At 43.4% G+C, this 17,662-nt stretch overlaps 3 protein-coding genes across 8 annotated transcripts in view; all 3 read left to right on the top strand.

The window, feature by feature from the left end:
• Positions 1-600: 600 nt before the first annotated feature.
• LOC115136459 (FH2 domain-containing protein 1-like) lies at positions 601-5,973 on the top strand. The gene is made up of 11 exons (XM_029672039.2): positions 601-1,060; positions 1,256-1,317; positions 1,428-1,530; positions 1,635-1,720; positions 1,907-2,007; positions 2,145-2,215; positions 2,377-2,484; positions 2,604-2,674; positions 2,949-3,066; positions 3,420-3,584; positions 3,763-5,973. The coding sequence occupies exons 1-11, from the start codon at positions 704-706 to the stop codon at positions 5,452-5,454; spliced, it is 2,934 nt and encodes a 977-aa protein (XP_029527899.2). The 5' UTR covers positions 601-703; the 3' UTR covers positions 5,455-5,973.
• Positions 5,974-6,166: 193 nt separating this feature from the next.
• Positions 6,167-9,249, top strand: LOC115135810 (rho-related GTP-binding protein RhoG-like). 3 transcript variants are annotated; one of them, XM_029670912.2, is made up of 2 exons: positions 6,167-6,275; positions 6,955-9,249. In XM_029670912.2, exons 1-2 carry the CDS (start codon positions 6,182-6,184, stop codon positions 7,560-7,562), a joined length of 702 nt encoding a protein of 233 aa, XP_029526772.1. In that variant the 5' UTR covers positions 6,167-6,181; the 3' UTR covers positions 7,563-9,249. The 3 variants fall into 3 exon arrangements, with proteins under 3 accessions (XP_029526772.1, XP_029526773.1, XP_029526774.1); XM_029670913.2 differs by having other exon boundaries at positions 6,266-6,354; XM_029670914.2 differs by lacking the exon at positions 6,167-6,275 and adding an exon at positions 6,385-6,596.
• A 3,925-nt stretch (positions 9,250-13,174) lies between these two features.
• The window catches only part of LOC115135812 (transcription initiation factor TFIID subunit 1), a 57,029-nt gene continuing 52,541 nt past the window's right edge, over positions 13,175-17,662 (top strand). For all 4 annotated transcript variants that reach the window (XM_029670915.2, XM_029670916.2, XM_029670918.2 and 1 more), the window contains exons 1-2: positions 13,175-13,481; positions 13,702-13,816. In XM_029670915.2, the coding sequence (XP_029526775.1) occupies positions 13,703-13,816 (114 nt within the window). In that variant the 5' untranslated portion in view covers positions 13,175-13,481; position 13,702. The remainder of the gene's footprint in view (positions 13,482-13,701; positions 13,817-17,662) is intronic.

Consider the following 17,662-nt stretch of genomic DNA (forward strand, 5'->3'; position numbering starts at 1 on the left):
TGATATCAGGTGCTTAGAGATATAGTGACAATGTATTTGTTATGGTGAGTGTTATGAGAATATATTAGCATGATAGACTATTTTATTCTTGCGATATAATTCGTGACAACCAGTCTGAAAAGTTTCCATTTGCAATGTTATTCTAATAGTAGGCTAATATGTAGCCCGACCGGCCGGCAGATTGCACTATTATTATTTTCAGTCGTTTGTCATCGCTTCATCTGCCGGCCGTTTGTGCTAGCTAATATGCTTGGGCTCATAAACGTGTTATTTGAGAATGCTCTTGTGGCGAGAGTTGCTTGCAAGAGGAAAATGTTGAAAAATGGGACTGTTATGTTTCCTACAATTCAATTCATCCTGCAAAGTGTGTCACTGACAAATGTAGTAATTTCAAGGAGATATTTAAGCTTTTATATGTTTATTGTCTCTACATTTTACAGATGATTGAGTAGCTAGTTTGAAAGTTGTATTGTTGTAATTATGGCATAGTATACCATTATTATTCTATGTAACTCCTCTCTCCATTTTATAGACAGTTGGGCTGGCAACAACAACATCTCCACTAACTACATTCTTGTTCTAACGTCCATACAGATCTCTGGCCCTTCAATGAAGCTCCACTGCCTAACTCTTGTGACCCTAGAATAGAAGTGACCTACATGGATCACCTGTCTGAGCTGACATCACTCTCTCCCCCACATCCATGTCCTCTCCACCTCCTCCAAACATGTCTCACACACTACACCCAACCATGTCTCCCCCACCTCCCCCTGCCATCTCCCCACCACCCCCACCTCCTCCACTTCCCGGTGGCCTCCAGAACAGTCGGGATGTCCTGCAACGGTCGAAGTTACGCAACCTGAACTGGGACCTCATTCCGAAGGAGAAGGTAGAGGGCCGTCAGAGTGTCTGGAACAGTCCAGATGAGTTCCACTTCGACCTGAGCTCGTTGGACGAGCTGTTTGGACAACAGAAGAGGTCTCGGCCCCCCAAGAAAGATGGCAGTTTACGGCATGGTCTCAGACCTATTGGCTCCCCTCTACGCAATGCACCTGAAAAGGTCAGTGGACTGGTTTTCATATGTAAATGCACAGTTTTAGGCATAATGTCTATTAGTCTTAATTGTAATGAAAAGTGTATTCCAGGTTGGTGCTATTACCATACTGTGGGTTGTTTCCTTAGAGAATGATTGGGGTGTGGCTGTATGCTGATTGTTGTTCTGACTGGTATTTTCTGTTTCTGTCTAACCCTGTAGGTATCACTTCTGGACGGGAAGCGCAGTATGAATGTGGGAATTTTCCTCCGGCAGTTCAAGAGGTAGGAGAAATATTTTAAGCCCACTTTAATCAGGTTTTCATAATAATGTCACTATCAGATAAATGTTTAATGTCATCCGTGGCAACTCATTATAACTAATGTCTTCACAGTGCAGTCAGGGAGATAGTGGAGGACATCAGGCAGGGGAATGGGCAGCACTATGGAAGTGAGATGCTCAGTGAACTGTGCAAAATGCTGCCTGAGACTGAGGAGGTACTGTGGAGTTCGGTCTGTCTCTCCATATCATCTGGCTCTATTTAGTATCTTCATTGTTTTTCCGTCCTACAGTGTACTAACTCATGTGTCCTGTTCTGTAGGAGAGGCGTCTGAGGGCATACCGGGGAGAGCGTAGCCATCTTGAAGACCCTGACCTATTCATGCTCCTACTAGTGGAGGTGCCCAGGTGATTAAACACATTGTTGGTGTTTAGTCATCACCCTTCTCCTACCAAAAGACAATGCTATCGAATCCTCCTTGTCTAATTTCTCTTCTTGTCTTTTGCATCCCCTCAACTTGTCGCCATTTTCTCTCATTTAAGCTGTTTAAAATGTGGGTTTTCCGATACTCTCCTGTTATTTTTCTTGGTCAGTTATCGCTTGCGTCTGGATGCCATGATCCTGCAGCAGGAGTTTGACCCAGCCTTATCTTCTCTGTGTGTGTCAGCACGCTGCTTGGTGTCTGCAGCCACAGGTGAGAAAACAGCAGAGTGATTGAAATGTGTTTTTCCCAGATCCCTGAACTTTTTTTGTGAGATTTCTTCGACTTTTAGGTTGATTTATCTTAGTGACATACTATAAATTACTATCCCTTCTATCTCTATTTCTTAGAGCTTTTGAGCTGCCCAGAGTTGCACTCCATCCTACGGCTGGTCCTGAGGGCAGGAAATTACATGAATGCCGTGAGTCGCAGTCACCTGGCACCTAGACAGCCAGTGCAGCCAGACAGGCTGATTGGTTGATTTATTGACAACCAATATTCTACATTTTTTCCAAATGTGTTGAGTGCATGAGTATGAATAAGTTATCTGATCTTGTCGCACCTTCTGACCTTCAACAACAGGGAGGTTACGCAGGCAATGCTGCTGGGTTCCGCATCGCCTCTCTGCTCAAGCTAGCTGACACCAAAGCCAACAAACCAGGCATGAACCTGCTGCATTATGTGGCCATGGTAAAAGTCTGATCAATATTTCACAAAGGGATGTAAAATACTTTTCCCAACACTCCTACTACTAGTCCTACTTGGGTCTCACAGAAAGAAAATAATACAATATGTCTGTCCTCTCTCAGGAAGCCGTTAGGAAAGACCCAACCCTGCTGTCATTTCCCCTCAAGTTGAGCCATGTGGGTCTCGCCTCCCGGTCAGTGACACACTTAGGATGTTATGAGTGCTTCATGACAAGTTGCTGACATAGTTCTCACATGCTTGAAAAAGAAAAGAAGCAGCATTATATAAAATTTTGTTTTTGCATGTTTTGGGGGTTTACCCAAGTACTCAATGATGTTGATTGATTAGTTTGTTGATTGATTGAGTCATTCATCCATTCATTCATTAATTCAGTCCATTGTTAATAACAATGTTAGGTCCCTTTAAATCAGACTAATCTCACCTTACTGTTCTCTTTCACCCATCAGACTGTCTGTGGATGTGGTGCAAGGGGATCTGTCTCAGCTGTGCAGCAGACTAATTGGACTAGAGAGGAGAATTCAGACGGAACCTGTTCTCCAACAGCAAATCAAATACTTCCTCCAGGTAAGTGCTTCCTGTAAGTACGTGTCTGTGGGTTTTTGCTCCTCCCTTGTACTTGATTGATGAATTAAGGTCACTAATTAGTAAATAACTCCCCTCACCTGGTTATCTAGGTCGTAATTAAAAGGATAAACCAAAAACATGCAGACACTAGGCCCTGCATGGAATGAGTTTGACACTCATGCTATAAAATAATTAATAATATGTCAAAATAAGACCACAAGACTGCCCCTGAAATGTTTCATAAAGGACCTTACCATTGCAAGTCATTTGAAAGTACATTTATGGTAATTTGGACTAACAATCATAAGTTGTGAAAGGTGGTTTGCAAGACTTTTGTTGTGGTCTGTTGTCAGAGCGCTGAGGGGAGGCTGGAGGAGGCGGAGGTGGAGGTGGAGGCTCTACTGCAGGCCCAACAGGACCTGTTGGACTTCTTCTGTGAGGATGATGTCACGTTCAAGCTGGAGGAGGCCTGCAGCATCTTTTACTCCTTCAACATTCGCTTTCAGAAAGCTGTAGAGGTCAGCACCTAAGCAGCATCTGTTGGTGTTCATGTTTTCATTTCTCCCATTGATATGAATTAATATTTGTTTGCTACAATAATGTGTGCTGGTTGGCAAGACCTCCATTGATGCACTTTTATTTGCCCTAAATTATTTTGTTCATTTTAATTTGATAACTCTTCTGATTTTGTTTCAGGAGAATGCAAAGAGGGAGCTTCAGGAACAGAAGCGAGCAGAGAGAGAGAGGCTGGAGAGGGACCGGGATGGGACGGTGAGACGTCGCTCCATAGCCACCTGTTCAGCCCTGGAGGTGGGACTCAGGGACACCCAGCAAGAAGACCTGGAGAGCACTCTGGAGAGGAGCCTCTACCACACCTGGCAGAGCCGCCACAACGTGCGAAGCCCAGACAGCCGACTACGTGCCATGAGCCCAACCTTACACAACTTACTGGAGAACATCAATGATGATGATACTAGAGAATCATGTGACACACCACCAACAACCCTTGCTCACTCACCAGCCCCACCCAAGACAAAGCATCAGCAGACTGTGTCTGCTCCCCCCTCTAACCCCACAAACAGTATGTCAGCCAAGCCTGCCAAGGAGACCACCCCTCCAGTGGACAGCCCACAGTCACCTCTGGAGAGTGCCGATCTGCTGAAGCATGTAGCATCCAAAGTGGTGAACCAGCAGTGCAGTCTACAAGAAATGTCTGACCCAGAGAAACAGCATGACACAGCCTCTGCCCAACCTACCACCAAGGGACAGTCACAGAAGCCTGGGGAATGGGAGTGTCTGTATTCATGCATGGGAGACACAGTAGTGTGTCACACTCTTGTGACTGGCCTATGCTCCTATAAGAACCTGAGCCCAACACAGCCCTGGGAGGAGCCCACGGAAGGATCCCACTGCTTCTTACGGTTGAGGGACAAGCAGGTCAGAGCGGCATCACCCCAGGTCCACAAAGCGGCAGCACCCCAGGTCCACAAAGCGGCAGAAGCCCAGGTCCACAAAGCGGCAGCAGCCCAGGTCCACAAAGCGGCAGCACCCCAGGTCCAGGGGGACAACGTGCAGAACAAAAAGGTGCGCACACCAGCTTCTGGGCTGCAGAGAACTATACCCAGGAGTAGGGCTTCCACACCCTCCACAAGCCCCACTTCCACCCTTTCCTCTACTGCCTCTGCCATCCCCACTCCCACAGCCTCGGCCATTCCCAAAATGCAAGGCAGGTCAGAGGCAGCCTCCACATGGTCCTCACGTCTCCCTCTCAGGAACTCAGTGCGTTCCCCAACTCCAATCACCTCCAGAGATCATTCTGAGGTCAGACCGGAAGGGATTGTTAGGGGAAAAATGCAATCTCTGAATGAGCAGACCAAAAAAAAGCATCCTCTTCGTCGACTACTAGAAAAAGCCAAACCAAATGAGGAGAGAGAGAAGATAAAGAAGGAAAGAGAGCTGGAGAGTGAAAGAGAGAGGGAGGGAGTGAGAAAGGAGAGGGAAAGTGAGAAGGAGAAGAAAAGAGTGAAAGAGAGGGAGAAGGTCAAGGAGAAAGTGAAAGAGAAGGAGAGGAAGATGGCGAAGGAGAAGGTGCAGATGAAAACTAAGCTAAAGGGGAAAGAGAAGGAAGTCAAAGTGGAGCCAGTGATGGAGTCAGCTCTGTGTGTGTCCAAGCAGCTGCCCCTGCACCCTGACTTTCATACCTCTCTGCCTCGCCGTGCCCTTCAGGCCTCGGTGACCACCAGTGCTAAGGTCATACGCTGTGCCCTCATGGCCGCTGCGGCTGTGAATAAGGACAGGAGCAGCCAATCTGCAGTCTCAAAGACCACAGTTATAAAGCTGCCTGGCCCCAGGTCAAAGCTCCCGATTCCACTATCCATGTGGAAGTGAGTCTGCCCACACCCACCTAGACATACATAAAAACCCTCAGATCTGATATGGAGAGATGCCAATAGGGAATCAAGAATAGTACCTTTATTTTTGATATCACACCTCATTGGCTTTAGCTAGGTAATCAGGCATCTTTTTAGAAATGACTTTGTACTGAAAGTGTGATAAATATTATAAGGTAGGTAATAAAATAACTCAATAACGTGGAATAACGAAAGTAGGCAAAGGAAAGGAAAAATAAGGTATGGATATGGTGGTATACAGGAAGTTGTACTTAGGGTTATTCAACAAGATACTTGAATATGGAGTGATAGAGAGGGAATGGGCGAAGAGGGGATAAACAGAGAAGGATCTGGTCAGGAATAAGACCCACTTTGATGAGTATTGAAGTTCTCCATATTTCAATTGAGAGATGGAGTGGTGGGGTGCTTGGAGGTGACTGCATCAAGATGCATTGCGAGTGTATTTACATTTCTGTGTTCCAACTGTACACAAAACAATAAAAACAGTGATCTTTCAGTTGTGTTTAAATTGTGTGGCTTTTGTTAAATAAGTGTGACCAACTCACTTCTCCACTACTGTATTGTAGCAGCTAGCGACTACAACAACCAGAATAAAATACTGTTTGGGCAAGAATCCCCGGATGAAATACCTGCTACAACAAAAGGAGGGTTCCCCCATTATTGTTTTTTTGTGAACAAATGTGCAATGCACTTTCCAAACTGAGATGCAGCAATACGAAGCGTCGAGTCTGCCGGGAAACCACACGAAGAAGAAGAAGGAGGAGGAGGAGGATGATGAGGGCGCGAGTCAAAGAAGCGGTGGGGCAATTTATTAAGATAACCTGACTTTCAGCTCAGTTAGCCAATGGGACATTTCAACGTCCCTTTTAAATACACTGTGAGTTATATTCTTCATTGAACCTGGTTAAAGATTATTTCCCAAAAGTTATTTGTGTTCTCGGCCAATTTTACAAAGAAAATTGGCGTTCGCGTGTAGCGGTGGCTAGCGTGCACTAACGCCAGCTAAAGTTCACAGCTAGCTACGGAAACACAAGCGCGTGCTAACTAGCTAGCTGGCTCAAGGTTCTATCGACGTTTTTCCTGGCGGATAGCTAACTAAATCCCTGGGCTGTACTGCCTGTACATAACCGTTTTATTTTCATTCAATAATACTAGTATGTTTGTACTTAGTTAGCTATGTAACTAACGTTAGTGCAACCTTTGTAGTTAACGAGAAAGAGTTCGCTAGCTTGTTTGTTAACAAGCAAAAGAAGCTAACTAATGTTTTGCTATCAGTTTGTGTAATGTATTTAACTGTCTTATTTCTAATGTTCTCGTTTTGACTGTATTGGTAAGCCCTGTCTGCCTCTTTCCATTGAGGACCACATAAAAAAAATAGGTGTTGCAAAAACATGTGTTCTCTAAAATCAATGACTACTCATTTATGATCAGCATTTTATGCTCATGTGGCTCTCTCTCATATTGCCCCTTGTTTCAGGAACCCTAGTGGCAAGTGTGGATGAAGGAAGCATGCAGACCATAAAGTGTGTGGTGGTGGGCGATGGTGCCGTGGGTAAGACTTGCCTTCTAATCTCCTACACAACAAACGCCTTCCCGGAGGAGTACATCCCCACCGTGTTCGACAACTACAGTGCCCAGATAAGTGTGGACGGCCGCGCCATCAGCCTCAACCTGTGGGACACGGCCGGCCAGGAGGAGTACGACCGCCTGCGCACCCTCTCCTACCCCCAGACCAATGTCTTCATCATCTGTTTCTCCATCGGCAGCCCCTCCTCTCATGCCAACGTACGACACAAGTGGCACCCAGAGGTATCCCACCACTGTCCTGGAATTCCAGTGCTGCTGGTGGGCACCAAGAAGGATCTGCGTGGAGATGTGGAGGCGGTGAAGAAGTTGAAGGAGCACGGCCTGGCCCCCACCAACCAACAGCAGGGTAATGCCTTAGCCAAGCAGATCGGCGCCGTCAAATACCTGGAGTGCTCAGCTCTGATGCAGGACGGTGTGAGGGAGGTGTTTGAAGAGGCCGTGCGAGCTGTGCTCTACCCCGTAACCAAGAAAAATGGAAAGAAGTGTGTTGTGTTATAACTATGTGCCTAGACTGTAGGGGGACTGGGGGAAGAGACTAACGATTGGCACTGCCATTTTGGCTCCCAATATGCCTTCCACGTTCTAACCCTTGCCACTTGTTAGCATTGCCTGGCTTCAATATTAATTGGTTGTTTGTCAAGAGGTCCTCTCCACTAAGATGTGGTTTTAATTGATGCCAACAGCCTTCCTATGGATTTCTTTGTATCTCTGAATTCAAAACTACAGTGACGATGCTGAGGGATTTCAATGGTGCCTTCTCAGCAACTTGCTGCCTTGTCCTCACTGGCTGTATGTTTAAGAAGATTACAATTGATTTGACACCTTTGCTTTTCTCCTTCATCAGGCCAGTCTTGTAATGTGTTGATCTTTTTTTGTGAACTTTGCTCTTGTTTTCATCAGATGTGATTTACAGGAATGTTGTGTCAATCAGTAGCCACTGTTAAACATTATGTTCATTCCTCTGTGCCATTACAGTAATAGTTGTAGTGTGGATTGTCAATAAGATAGTTTGCCTTTAACGTGGTTCATAAGCCAGGGTCACAGGATATCTGCCGAACTACCCTTGCTGGTATGAGACAAGCACGGGTGTATGTATGACACTGTCACCCTGAACACATGCACAATTTGATTAGAACAGTCTGTCTCCTATTGCTCTGTTACACTCTCTTACTCTGTAAAACCATGAGCTTGCCATTCTGCTTTGTCAAAACAAAGTCCTGATTGTGTCAGAGTGAATACAGATTTGGGTAGCTGCTAAGTAAACAGATGCCCTAAAGATTTATTTTTGTATTGCTGGTGGGAAAAGTCAGGAAGCAATAATTTGAGTGTTCAGTGATTAACACCCCCCAAAAGTCTAACTCTGTCAGCTGACCTGCTTATGGGTAGACTTTATTTTTTTGTCTGAAGAAAACAGAAACCACAAGTAAACTACATTCTATGTTCTATTGTAACTGATTGAAATCGGTGCTAAATAATGCTACACATTAGGATGTCATAAAAGTTGTTTAGTGTTACTGGCCTCATTGAGGAATGCGTGTTGAAGGTACCACATATCAGCAGTAATGCTGCTTATTCCTGGCTAACTGTTAACTTATCTAAGTGTAATGGCAAGTATGTATGGCTAATACTGCAACAGGAGCTGCAATCCTAACAGTTACTTGTGCTGCATGAACATGCTTGTTGGAGAGTGGAAGGCATAGGCCTACATTTTTACCCAAACTACTCTAGCAGGATTTTTTTTCATTGTCTGGTGGTATTATTGGTATGAATATTTCTGTCGTTTGCCTCGTCCCTTTGTGATGGCATATGGGATCTGTAATGAGTTGATGTGCAGCTTCTGTAATTAAGAGCCACAGGGTCAGCTGGTTTTTCCCATCAGACCAAATTCAATTTAGTGGTGTGAAGTATTGCATTTTAGGTATAATTCATAGAAATTTGCTGACTGGACAATACATGTGGTGGAAACCTGCAGAGTCTAGCACTTGAGAACTGAAGTTGCGCTTCCTCTGTGTGGAAGTCTTTGCCTTCTCAAACAGATGGAATTCATTCTACCCCAACACTGACTGATAACAGATTGGTTCTGGTGGAATGTAATAGTTTTTTAAAACCAGAAACCTGCTATGAAATGTACATCTAATTGCCAAAATAAAGGAAACACTTGAGGAATAAAAGTATATTGAAAGCAGGTTCTGCCACACAGGTGTGATTCCTGAGTTTATTAAGCAATAAACATTTACATTTAAGTCATTTAGCAGACGCTCTTATCCAGAGCGACTTACAAATTGGTGCATTCACCTTATGACATCCAGTGGAACAGCCACTTTACAATAGTGCATCTAAATCTTTTAAGGGGGGTGAGAAGGATTACTTTATCCTATCCTAGGTATTCCTTAAAGAGGTGGGGTTTCGGGTGTCTCCGGAAGGTGACAAACATCCCATCATGCTTAAGGCCATGTGTGAAAATGCCCAGTTGCCTGTTATTTTGGCAACCATGGCTAGAAGAGATCTGTTACTTTGAAAGAGGGGTCTCAAATGAGCATGGGGGTTTAAAGGATGTGTGTGTGTCAGTCACCAGATCACAACCCAATTGAACACATGGGAGATACTGGAGCGGTGCCTGAGACCGCATTTTCCACCACCATCAACGAAACACCAAATTATGGAATTTCTCATGTAAGAATGGTGTCCAATAGATTTCCAGACACTTGTATAATCTATGCCATGCTGTTCTGGTGGTACATTGTGTCCCAATGCCCTATTTAGACATTTTATATTGGTGTTTCCTTTATGTTGGCAGAGACCTGTATAACAGGTTATAATGGTTCAATTAAGTAAGGCCTACATATTCCCTTATTACTTTGGTGCTCAATTCCATTCTGTACTACAGACTAAAGAGGCTTGGTTGTGGTATTTATGATCCAAGAGAGACATTTTGGTATTCATTTTATATTCCATTTAATTCCAGATACAAGTTTCATGGTCTTTACCTTTATGTGTAAAGACTCAACTTGATATATTTTTGATTAAATTCTTTTTTACAATAAGTCAATGTGTGTACTGTACAATAAATATTTCAGATAAACGATTACCTTACGTTGTGTAGTTAACTTTACAAAGAATCACATGCATTACCTTTACAAATAATTACTTTGATAAGATGTTTACCCATTTTCTTTTAATTATATAAGCTTACTAATAAAAGGCAATGTAAAAGAATGTGCAACCAATTTCTTCAATCTATTAATGCGGTGTCAGAGCAGTTGCATCAAGGAAACGTCACCTGGTAATAAAACATAGAAATAAATAAAAAATTGTCCTCCTATACTTACAAATCACTGACAGGCTTGGTCGGTCCTGTATGGTACAGTGAACCCAAACCATAGATTTGGCATTACCTAGACTTGCCCTTCTGCATACAGCCATCGTTTGAATCGGTTGTTGTTGGTCTATCAGTGTACAGGTTTACTTAATGAAAAGGCACATTCTAGCATTAGGTAGTGCCAAAAACTCAAGTTTTACCTTCTTTAAAAAAAATCTCTACCTGAAAGGAATGACTTGGCATTGAAGTGCCTCAAAGGAGTGTGTGGTTGTTGACTCAAGCACTGTGGAACTTGATTTGTGAGTTGTAATTTGAACTGCAACCAAACCCACTTGCATTACTAAATAAATGCAAAAGTTTACATTTGTGTGTATTTCATCTTTGTTCTGTATATAGTGCCTTCAGAAAGTATTCACACCCCTTGACTTTTTCCACAGTTTGTTTTGTTACAGCCTGATTTTTTTTTAAATTGCAACTGGCCTACACACAATACCCCATAATGCCAAAGTGGAATTATGTTTTTTGAAATTTGTAAAAAAAAAAAAAAAATGAAAAGGTGAAATGTCTTGTGTCAATAAGTATTCTACACCTTTGTTATGGCAAGCCTAAATTAGTTCAGGAGTCAAGATTTACTTAAGTTGCATAATAAGTTGCACAGACTCACTCTGTGTGCAATAGTATTGTTTAACATGATTTTTGAATGACTACCTCATCTCTGTACCCCACACATACAATTTTCTGTACAATCCCTCAGTCGAGCAGTGAATATCAAACACAGATTCAACGACAAAGACCAGGGAGGTTTTCCAATGCCTCGCAAAGAAGGGCACCTATTGGTAGATTTTTTAACATTTTTAAAACAGACATTGAATATCCCTTTAGAGCATGGTGAAGTTATTAATTACACTTTTGATTGTGTTTCAATACACCCAGTCACTACAAAGATACAGGCGTACTTCCTAACTCAGTTGCCGGAGAGGGAGGAAACCAGTCAGGGATTTTATCAGTCAGTGACTTTAAAATAGTTACAGAGTTTAATGGCTGTGATAGGAGAAAACTGAGGATGGATAAACAACATTGTAGTTAATCCACAATACTAACCTAAATGACAGAGTGAAAAGAATAAAGCCTGTTTGCAACAAGGCACTAAAGTAATACTGCAAAAAATATGGCAAAGCAATTCACTTTTTGTCGTGAATACAATGTGTTATTTTTGGGACAAATCCAATCCAACACATTACTGAGTACCACTCTCCATATTTCCAACCATAGTGGTGGCTACATCATGTTATGGGTATGCTTGTAATAATTTTTCAGGATATAAAATACATGGAATGGAGCTAAGCACAGGTCAAATCCTAATCCTTCAGTCTGATTTCCACCAGACACGGAGACGAATTCACCTTTCAGCAGGACAATAGCCTAAAACACAAGGCCAAATCTAGAGTTGTTTACCAAGAAGACAATGAATGTAACTTCGTTACAGTTTTGACTTAAATCTACTTGAAAATCTATGGCAAGACCTGAAAATGTCTATCTAGCAATGATCAACAACCATTTTGACAGAGCTTGAAGAATTTTGAAAAGGAAAATGGGCAAATGTTGCACAATCCAGGTGTGGAAACCTATTAGAGATTTACTAAGAAAGACTCACAGCTGTAATCACTGCCAAAGGTGCTTCTACAAAGTATTGACTCAGGGGTGTGAATACTTAAGTAAATTAGATATTTCTGTATTAAATTGTCAATACATTTGGAAAAAATCCTACAAAAATGTTTTCAGTTTCTCATTATGGGGTATTGTGTGTAGCTGGGTGAGAAAACAATCTATTTAATCCATTATGAATTCTGGCTGTAACACAACAAAATGTAGAATAAGTCAAGGGGTATGAATACTTTCTGAAGGCACTGTATTTGAGGCACTACTGAATGATGAAAACCTCACCTCCGCAGATAAAATGATTAAATATGAGAATATACACATTTTCTATGAACAGGAGGAGCATTCAGCACCTCTATTGACAGAGCCAGCAAGGGGAAGTCACCAGATTTCTTTTTTTAAATAACACTTTCAAGATAGTCTGTGACATTTTCAATATATTCTGTGATTTTGTTTTACAGTTTGCTGAAAGCCCACAACAAAAGACAGAGAGAGTAGATGCAGTGCATTCTCATTGAACAATCTTACATCCTACCTTGCTGTTACACCACTGTAATGCTGGTAGCCTAGTGGTTAAGAGGTTGGGCCAGTTACCAAAAGGTTGAATTCCCTAGGTGAGAAATATGTCGATGTGCCCTTGAGCAAGGCATTTAACCCCAATTGCCCCTGTAAGTCACTCTGGATAAGAGTGTCTGCTAAATTACAAAAATGTACACAAACATCTCATTGTCACTTTGCTTGGTGAGATGGGCATGGCTGACTGGGCTCTTGCCCTGGTGTTTGTCACACAGATTCTTAGTGGGAACAATAGAATAAATGTTCCAAGACACTGTCATAAAGGCAGAGACACCTCAAGCCAAGGATGTTTGCTCTCTTTCTCAGACCAGTGAGCTTAGTTACTTCTTAAGGGCTAGGAGTCAGGTCAGGTCACATCAGGTAACAACAACAATAATCATGTTGTTTTGATCACGTGTGTCAGTGTGTTACTACACTATCTTCACAGTCAGTGGCTTGCATTGAACGGCCCTGTCCAAAAAGAATCAAATACGCTATCCTGTAGATGGCGACACATCACTCGCTAAAGGAAAAACAACTGCCGGGGGGCAATCCTTCATGGGGCGGAAATGAATTATGCGCACGCGCATTGAACAATCTCACCAGTTTTGGTTGGTGTTGTCTGCATGGACTACACTTGAAAATAAATGAAACCATTACATTTTCTTTCCAAATAACGGTCCTGTGAATTACTTTAGACTACGTGCAAGCGTACTCACAATTTTACTCCGTGTGGATAATGGCGTAGTGAAAGGAGATCGCATAGGGTGTAATGGCTAACGTTAGCTTGCTAAGCTAAACTTCGGTTAGGGTCCGAAGATATTATCAAGCTGGCCTCAACCCGAGGCCAACCGGCCTTCCTAACTGAGTAAAAGTAGCGCAAGGTAAGATTAAACCTTCAACAGACCTTTTTTTTTTGTTGCATGCAACTCCTGTCTGTCATTCCATCCCATTTGCTGTGATCATGCATGCATGAATGTCATTGACACCCCCTTTAACTGCTTTCCATTTCTCCTGACAAGTAAGGACTAAATAAACAATGTAAGAGAGAATCTACGAATCACACATTGATTTGACTAATTGATCAGTAAATGTTTCTCTCAGGATGTCGGACTCAGACAGTGATGAAGACCAAGACCGTCCCTTCTCTCTCACTGGCTTCCTCTTCGGGAACATCAATGAAGATGGTCAGCTGGAAGGAGACAGCGTGCTGGACACTGTGAGTGATTACTTTGTTACAAGAGGAAAACACTCTGCATAGAGTGCAAAAAACCACAACTGTTTTGAATGCATACATTAAAGCAGGAATGGGTAATCCTCACGATGAGTTCACATAAAGTCTGAACTCATCATGAAGGGCCGCATTGGCTGAGGGGTCTGCATAGCTACATCCGTACTCATATATGCAGTCAGAGCCGGCCCTAGCCTTTTGGGGACCCAGAGTAGGGATGTGATAGAAAAAAATGCTTATCTTCTAAACATACAGTGGGGCAAAAAAGTATTTAGTCAGCCACCAATTGTGCAAGTTCTCCCACTTAAAAAGATGAGAGGCCTGTAATTCTCATCATAGGTACACTTCAACTATGACAGACAAAATGAGGGGGAAAAATCCAGAAAATCACATTGTAGGATTTTTAATGAATTTATTTGCAAATTATGGTGGAGAATTGAGTATTAGAGTATTGCCATACAGGACTTCATTGCTGTCGCTTGCCTTTCTCTGCCATTTTTCAGACTGTTAACAATGATGACATTTTATTGATTTATTTTTATTTTTATTTCACCTTTATTTAACCAGGTAGGCTAGTTGAGAACAAGTTCTCATTTGCAACTGCGACCTGGCCAAGATAAAGCATAGCAGTGTGAACAGACAACAACACAGAGTTACACATGGAGTAAACAATAAACAAGTTAATAACATAGTAGAAAAAAATAATCTATATACATTGTGTGCAAAAGGCATGAGGAGGTAGGCAATAAATAGGCCATAGGAGTGAATAATTACAATTGAGCAGATTAACACTGGAGTGATAAATGATCAGATGAACATGTGCAGGTAGAGATACTGGTGTGCAGAAAAGTAAATCAAATAAAAACTATAGGGACGAGGTAGGTAGATTGGGTGGGCTATATACCGATGGACTATGTACAGCTGCAGCGATCGGTTAGCAGCTCAGATAGCAGATGTTTAAAGTTGGTGAGGGAGATAAAAGTCTCCAACTTCAGAGATTTTTGCAATTCGTTCCAGTCGCAGGCAGCAGAGAACTGGAAGGAAAGGCGGCCAAATGAGATTGTGGCTTTAGGGATGATCAGTGAGATACACCTGCTGGAGCGCGTGCTACGGGTGGGTGTTGCCATCGTGACCAGTGAACTGAGATAAGGCAGAGCTTTACCTAGCATAGACTTGTAGATGACCTGGAGCCAGTGGGTCTGGCGACGAACATGTAGCGAGGGCCAGCCGACTAGAGCATACAGGTCGCAGTGGTGGGTGGTATAGGGTGCTTTAGTAACAAAACGGATGGCACTGTGATAAACTGCATCCAGTTTGCTGAGTAGAGTATTGGAAGCTATTTTGTAGATGACATCGCCGAAGTCGAGGATCGGTAGGATAGTCAGTTTTACTAGGGTAAGTTTTGAGGCGTGAGTGAAGGAGGCTTTGTTGCGAAATAGAAAGCCGACTCTAGATTTGATTTTGGATTGGAGATGTTTGATATGAGTCTGGAAGGAGAGTTTGCAGTCCAGCCAGACACCTAGGTACTTATAGATGTCCACATATTCTAGGTCGGACCCATCCGGGTTGGTGATGCTAGTCGGACGTGCGGGTGCAGGCAGCGAACGGTTGAAAAGGATGCATTAGGTTTTACTAGCGTTTAAGAGCAGTTGGAGGCCACGGAAGGAGTGTTGTATGGCATTGAATCTCATCTGGAGGTTAGATAGCACAGTGTCCAAGGAAGGGCAAGAAGTATACAGAATGGTGTCGTCTGCGTAGAGGTGGATCAGGGAATCGGCCGCAGCAGGAGCAACATCATTGATATATACAGAGAAAAGTGTCGGCCCGAGAATTGAACCCTGTGGTACCCCCATAGACTCCCAGAGGACCGGACAACATGCCCTCCGATTTGACACACTGAACTCTGTCTGCAAAGTAGTTGGTGAACCAGGCAAGGCAGTCATTAGAAAAACCGAGGCTACTGAGTCTGCCGATAAGAATATGGTGATTGACAGAGTCGAAAGCCTTGGCCAGGGTGATGAAGACGGCTGTAACAGGTCTGTAACAGTTTGGGTCCAGGGTGTCTCCCTGGAGGGGGGCATAGCTATTGGCCGAGGTTGGAGTAGCCAGGAGGAAGGCATGGCCAGCCGTTGAGAAATGCTTGTTGAAGTTTTCAATTATCATGGATTTATCAGTGGTGACCGTGTTACCTAGCCTCAGTGCAGTGGGCAGCTGGGAGGAGGTGCTCTTGTGTCCCAGAACTTTTTGCAGTTAGAGCTACACGATGCAAATTTCTGCTTGAAAAAGCTGGCCTTTGCTTTCCTGACTGACTGCGTGTATTGGTTCCTGACTTCCCTGAACAGTTGCATATCGCGGGGACTATTCGATGCTATTGCAGTCCGCCACAGGATGTTTTTGTGCTGGTCGAGGGCAGTCAGGTCTGGAGTGAACCAAGGGCTATATCTGTTCTTAGTTCTGCATTTTTTGAATGGAGCATGCTTGCCTAAGATGGTGAGGAAGTTACTTTTAAAGAATGACCAGGCATCCTCAACTGACGGGATGAGGTCAATATCCTTCCAGGATACCCGGGCCAGGTCGATTAGAAAGGCCTGCTCGCAGAAGTGTTTTAGGGAGCGTTTGACAGTGATGAGGGGTGGTTTGACCGCGGATACAGGCAATGAGGCAGTGATCGCTGAGATCCTGATTGAAGACAGCAGAGGTGTATTTGGAGGGCAAGTTGGTCAGGATAATGTCAATTAGGGTGCCCATGTTTACGAAATTCCCCTTTGGCAGTTATATCTTGACGGAAAGTGTTATAGTTGGGTATGGAAATCTCAGAATTTTTGGTGGCCTTCCTAAGCCTGGATTCAGTCACGGCAAGGACATCAGGGTTGGCAGAGTAGTGGAGAGTCGATTCCTCGACTCCAGGTGTCAACTCCAATTTCTTAGTGTCAAGATTAAACTCTGCAAGGAATCGACTCCTAAGATTCAATATTTTTGGAGACCAGTGCTTGACTTGAGCAGTAGCTCACCGGGGGCTGGGTACCGGCACCTCACATTTTCTACTGCTTGAGCTCCCGTTCCTCTTATTTATTTAATCTAGAATATTTGCTCAAAAGTATTGTGGAGCTCCTAAATGTAAACAATACCGGCCCAAAAAATGAGTACATGCTCGTATTTCAGTCCAGGTCAAGCACTGGAGGAGACTAATTAGTTGCTGTATTTCCTAGAACACAAAAACTCGCATCTTTCGTAGTATAGGCAGGTTGGCAGTCAGAACCGTGCACTAGGCCAATCTATTGGTAATCAATAGCTGTATCTCGCAATGAAATGCTGTATCTCACAATTTCTTGGCTTGCAATGTCTCGCAACTACAGTGAAGCAGGGCCTGTCATTAATGAAGAGGCTAGGACATTGGGATGAGCGAGGTTCAACACTTCACTCTCACACAGTCACACACAGTATCTGCACATGTGCATGTGTTTGCTTCACACTGTTCACAGTGTGGTAGCCAGGGATATCAAAACAGCAGAGAAGTTGAGCATCATGCTTCAGAGCTCTTGGTTGTTGTGGAAATTGACCCACTATGCGGTTTACTTTCTGCATCTACGTGAAACATTAATCAATCAAATTGATTTTATAAAGCCCTTTTTACATCAGCAGATGTCACAAAGAGCTTATACAGAAACCCAGCCTAAAACCCTTTGGAGCAAGCAATGCAGATGTAGAAGCACGGTGTTTAGGAAAAACTCCCTAGAAAGGCTGGAACCTAGGAAGATACCTAGAGGGGAACCAGGCTCTAAGTGGAGGCCTATCCTGGCTGTGCCGGAGTCATAGTCCTAGGGCTCAGGTCCT

Source organism: Oncorhynchus nerka, linkage group LG10, assembly GCF_034236695.1.
Source record: "Oncorhynchus nerka isolate Pitt River linkage group LG10, Oner_Uvic_2.0, whole genome shotgun sequence".
NCBI lineage: Eukaryota > Metazoa > Chordata > Actinopteri > Salmoniformes > Salmonidae > Oncorhynchus > Oncorhynchus nerka.

Bases quoted from the DNA above. Each gene is read 5' to 3' on its own strand.
- LOC115135810 (XM_029670912.2), top strand. From the start codon at position 6,182: ATGCAGCAATACGAAGCGTCGAGTCTGCCGGGAAACCACACGAAGAAG. The intron at 6,276-6,954 runs GTGGGGCAATTT...CCCTTGTTTCAG, and splicing joins GGGCGCGAGTCAAAGAAGCG to GAACCCTAGTGGCAAGTGTG.
- LOC115136459 (XM_029672039.2), top strand. From the start codon at position 704: ATGTCCTCTCCACCTCCTCCAAACATGTCTCACACACTACACCCAACC. The intron at 1,721-1,906 runs GTGATTAAACAC...TTTCTTGGTCAG, and splicing joins CTACTAGTGGAGGTGCCCAG to TTATCGCTTGCGTCTGGATG. The intron at 2,008-2,144 runs GTGAGAAAACAG...TCTATTTCTTAG, and splicing joins CTTGGTGTCTGCAGCCACAG to AGCTTTTGAGCTGCCCAGAG.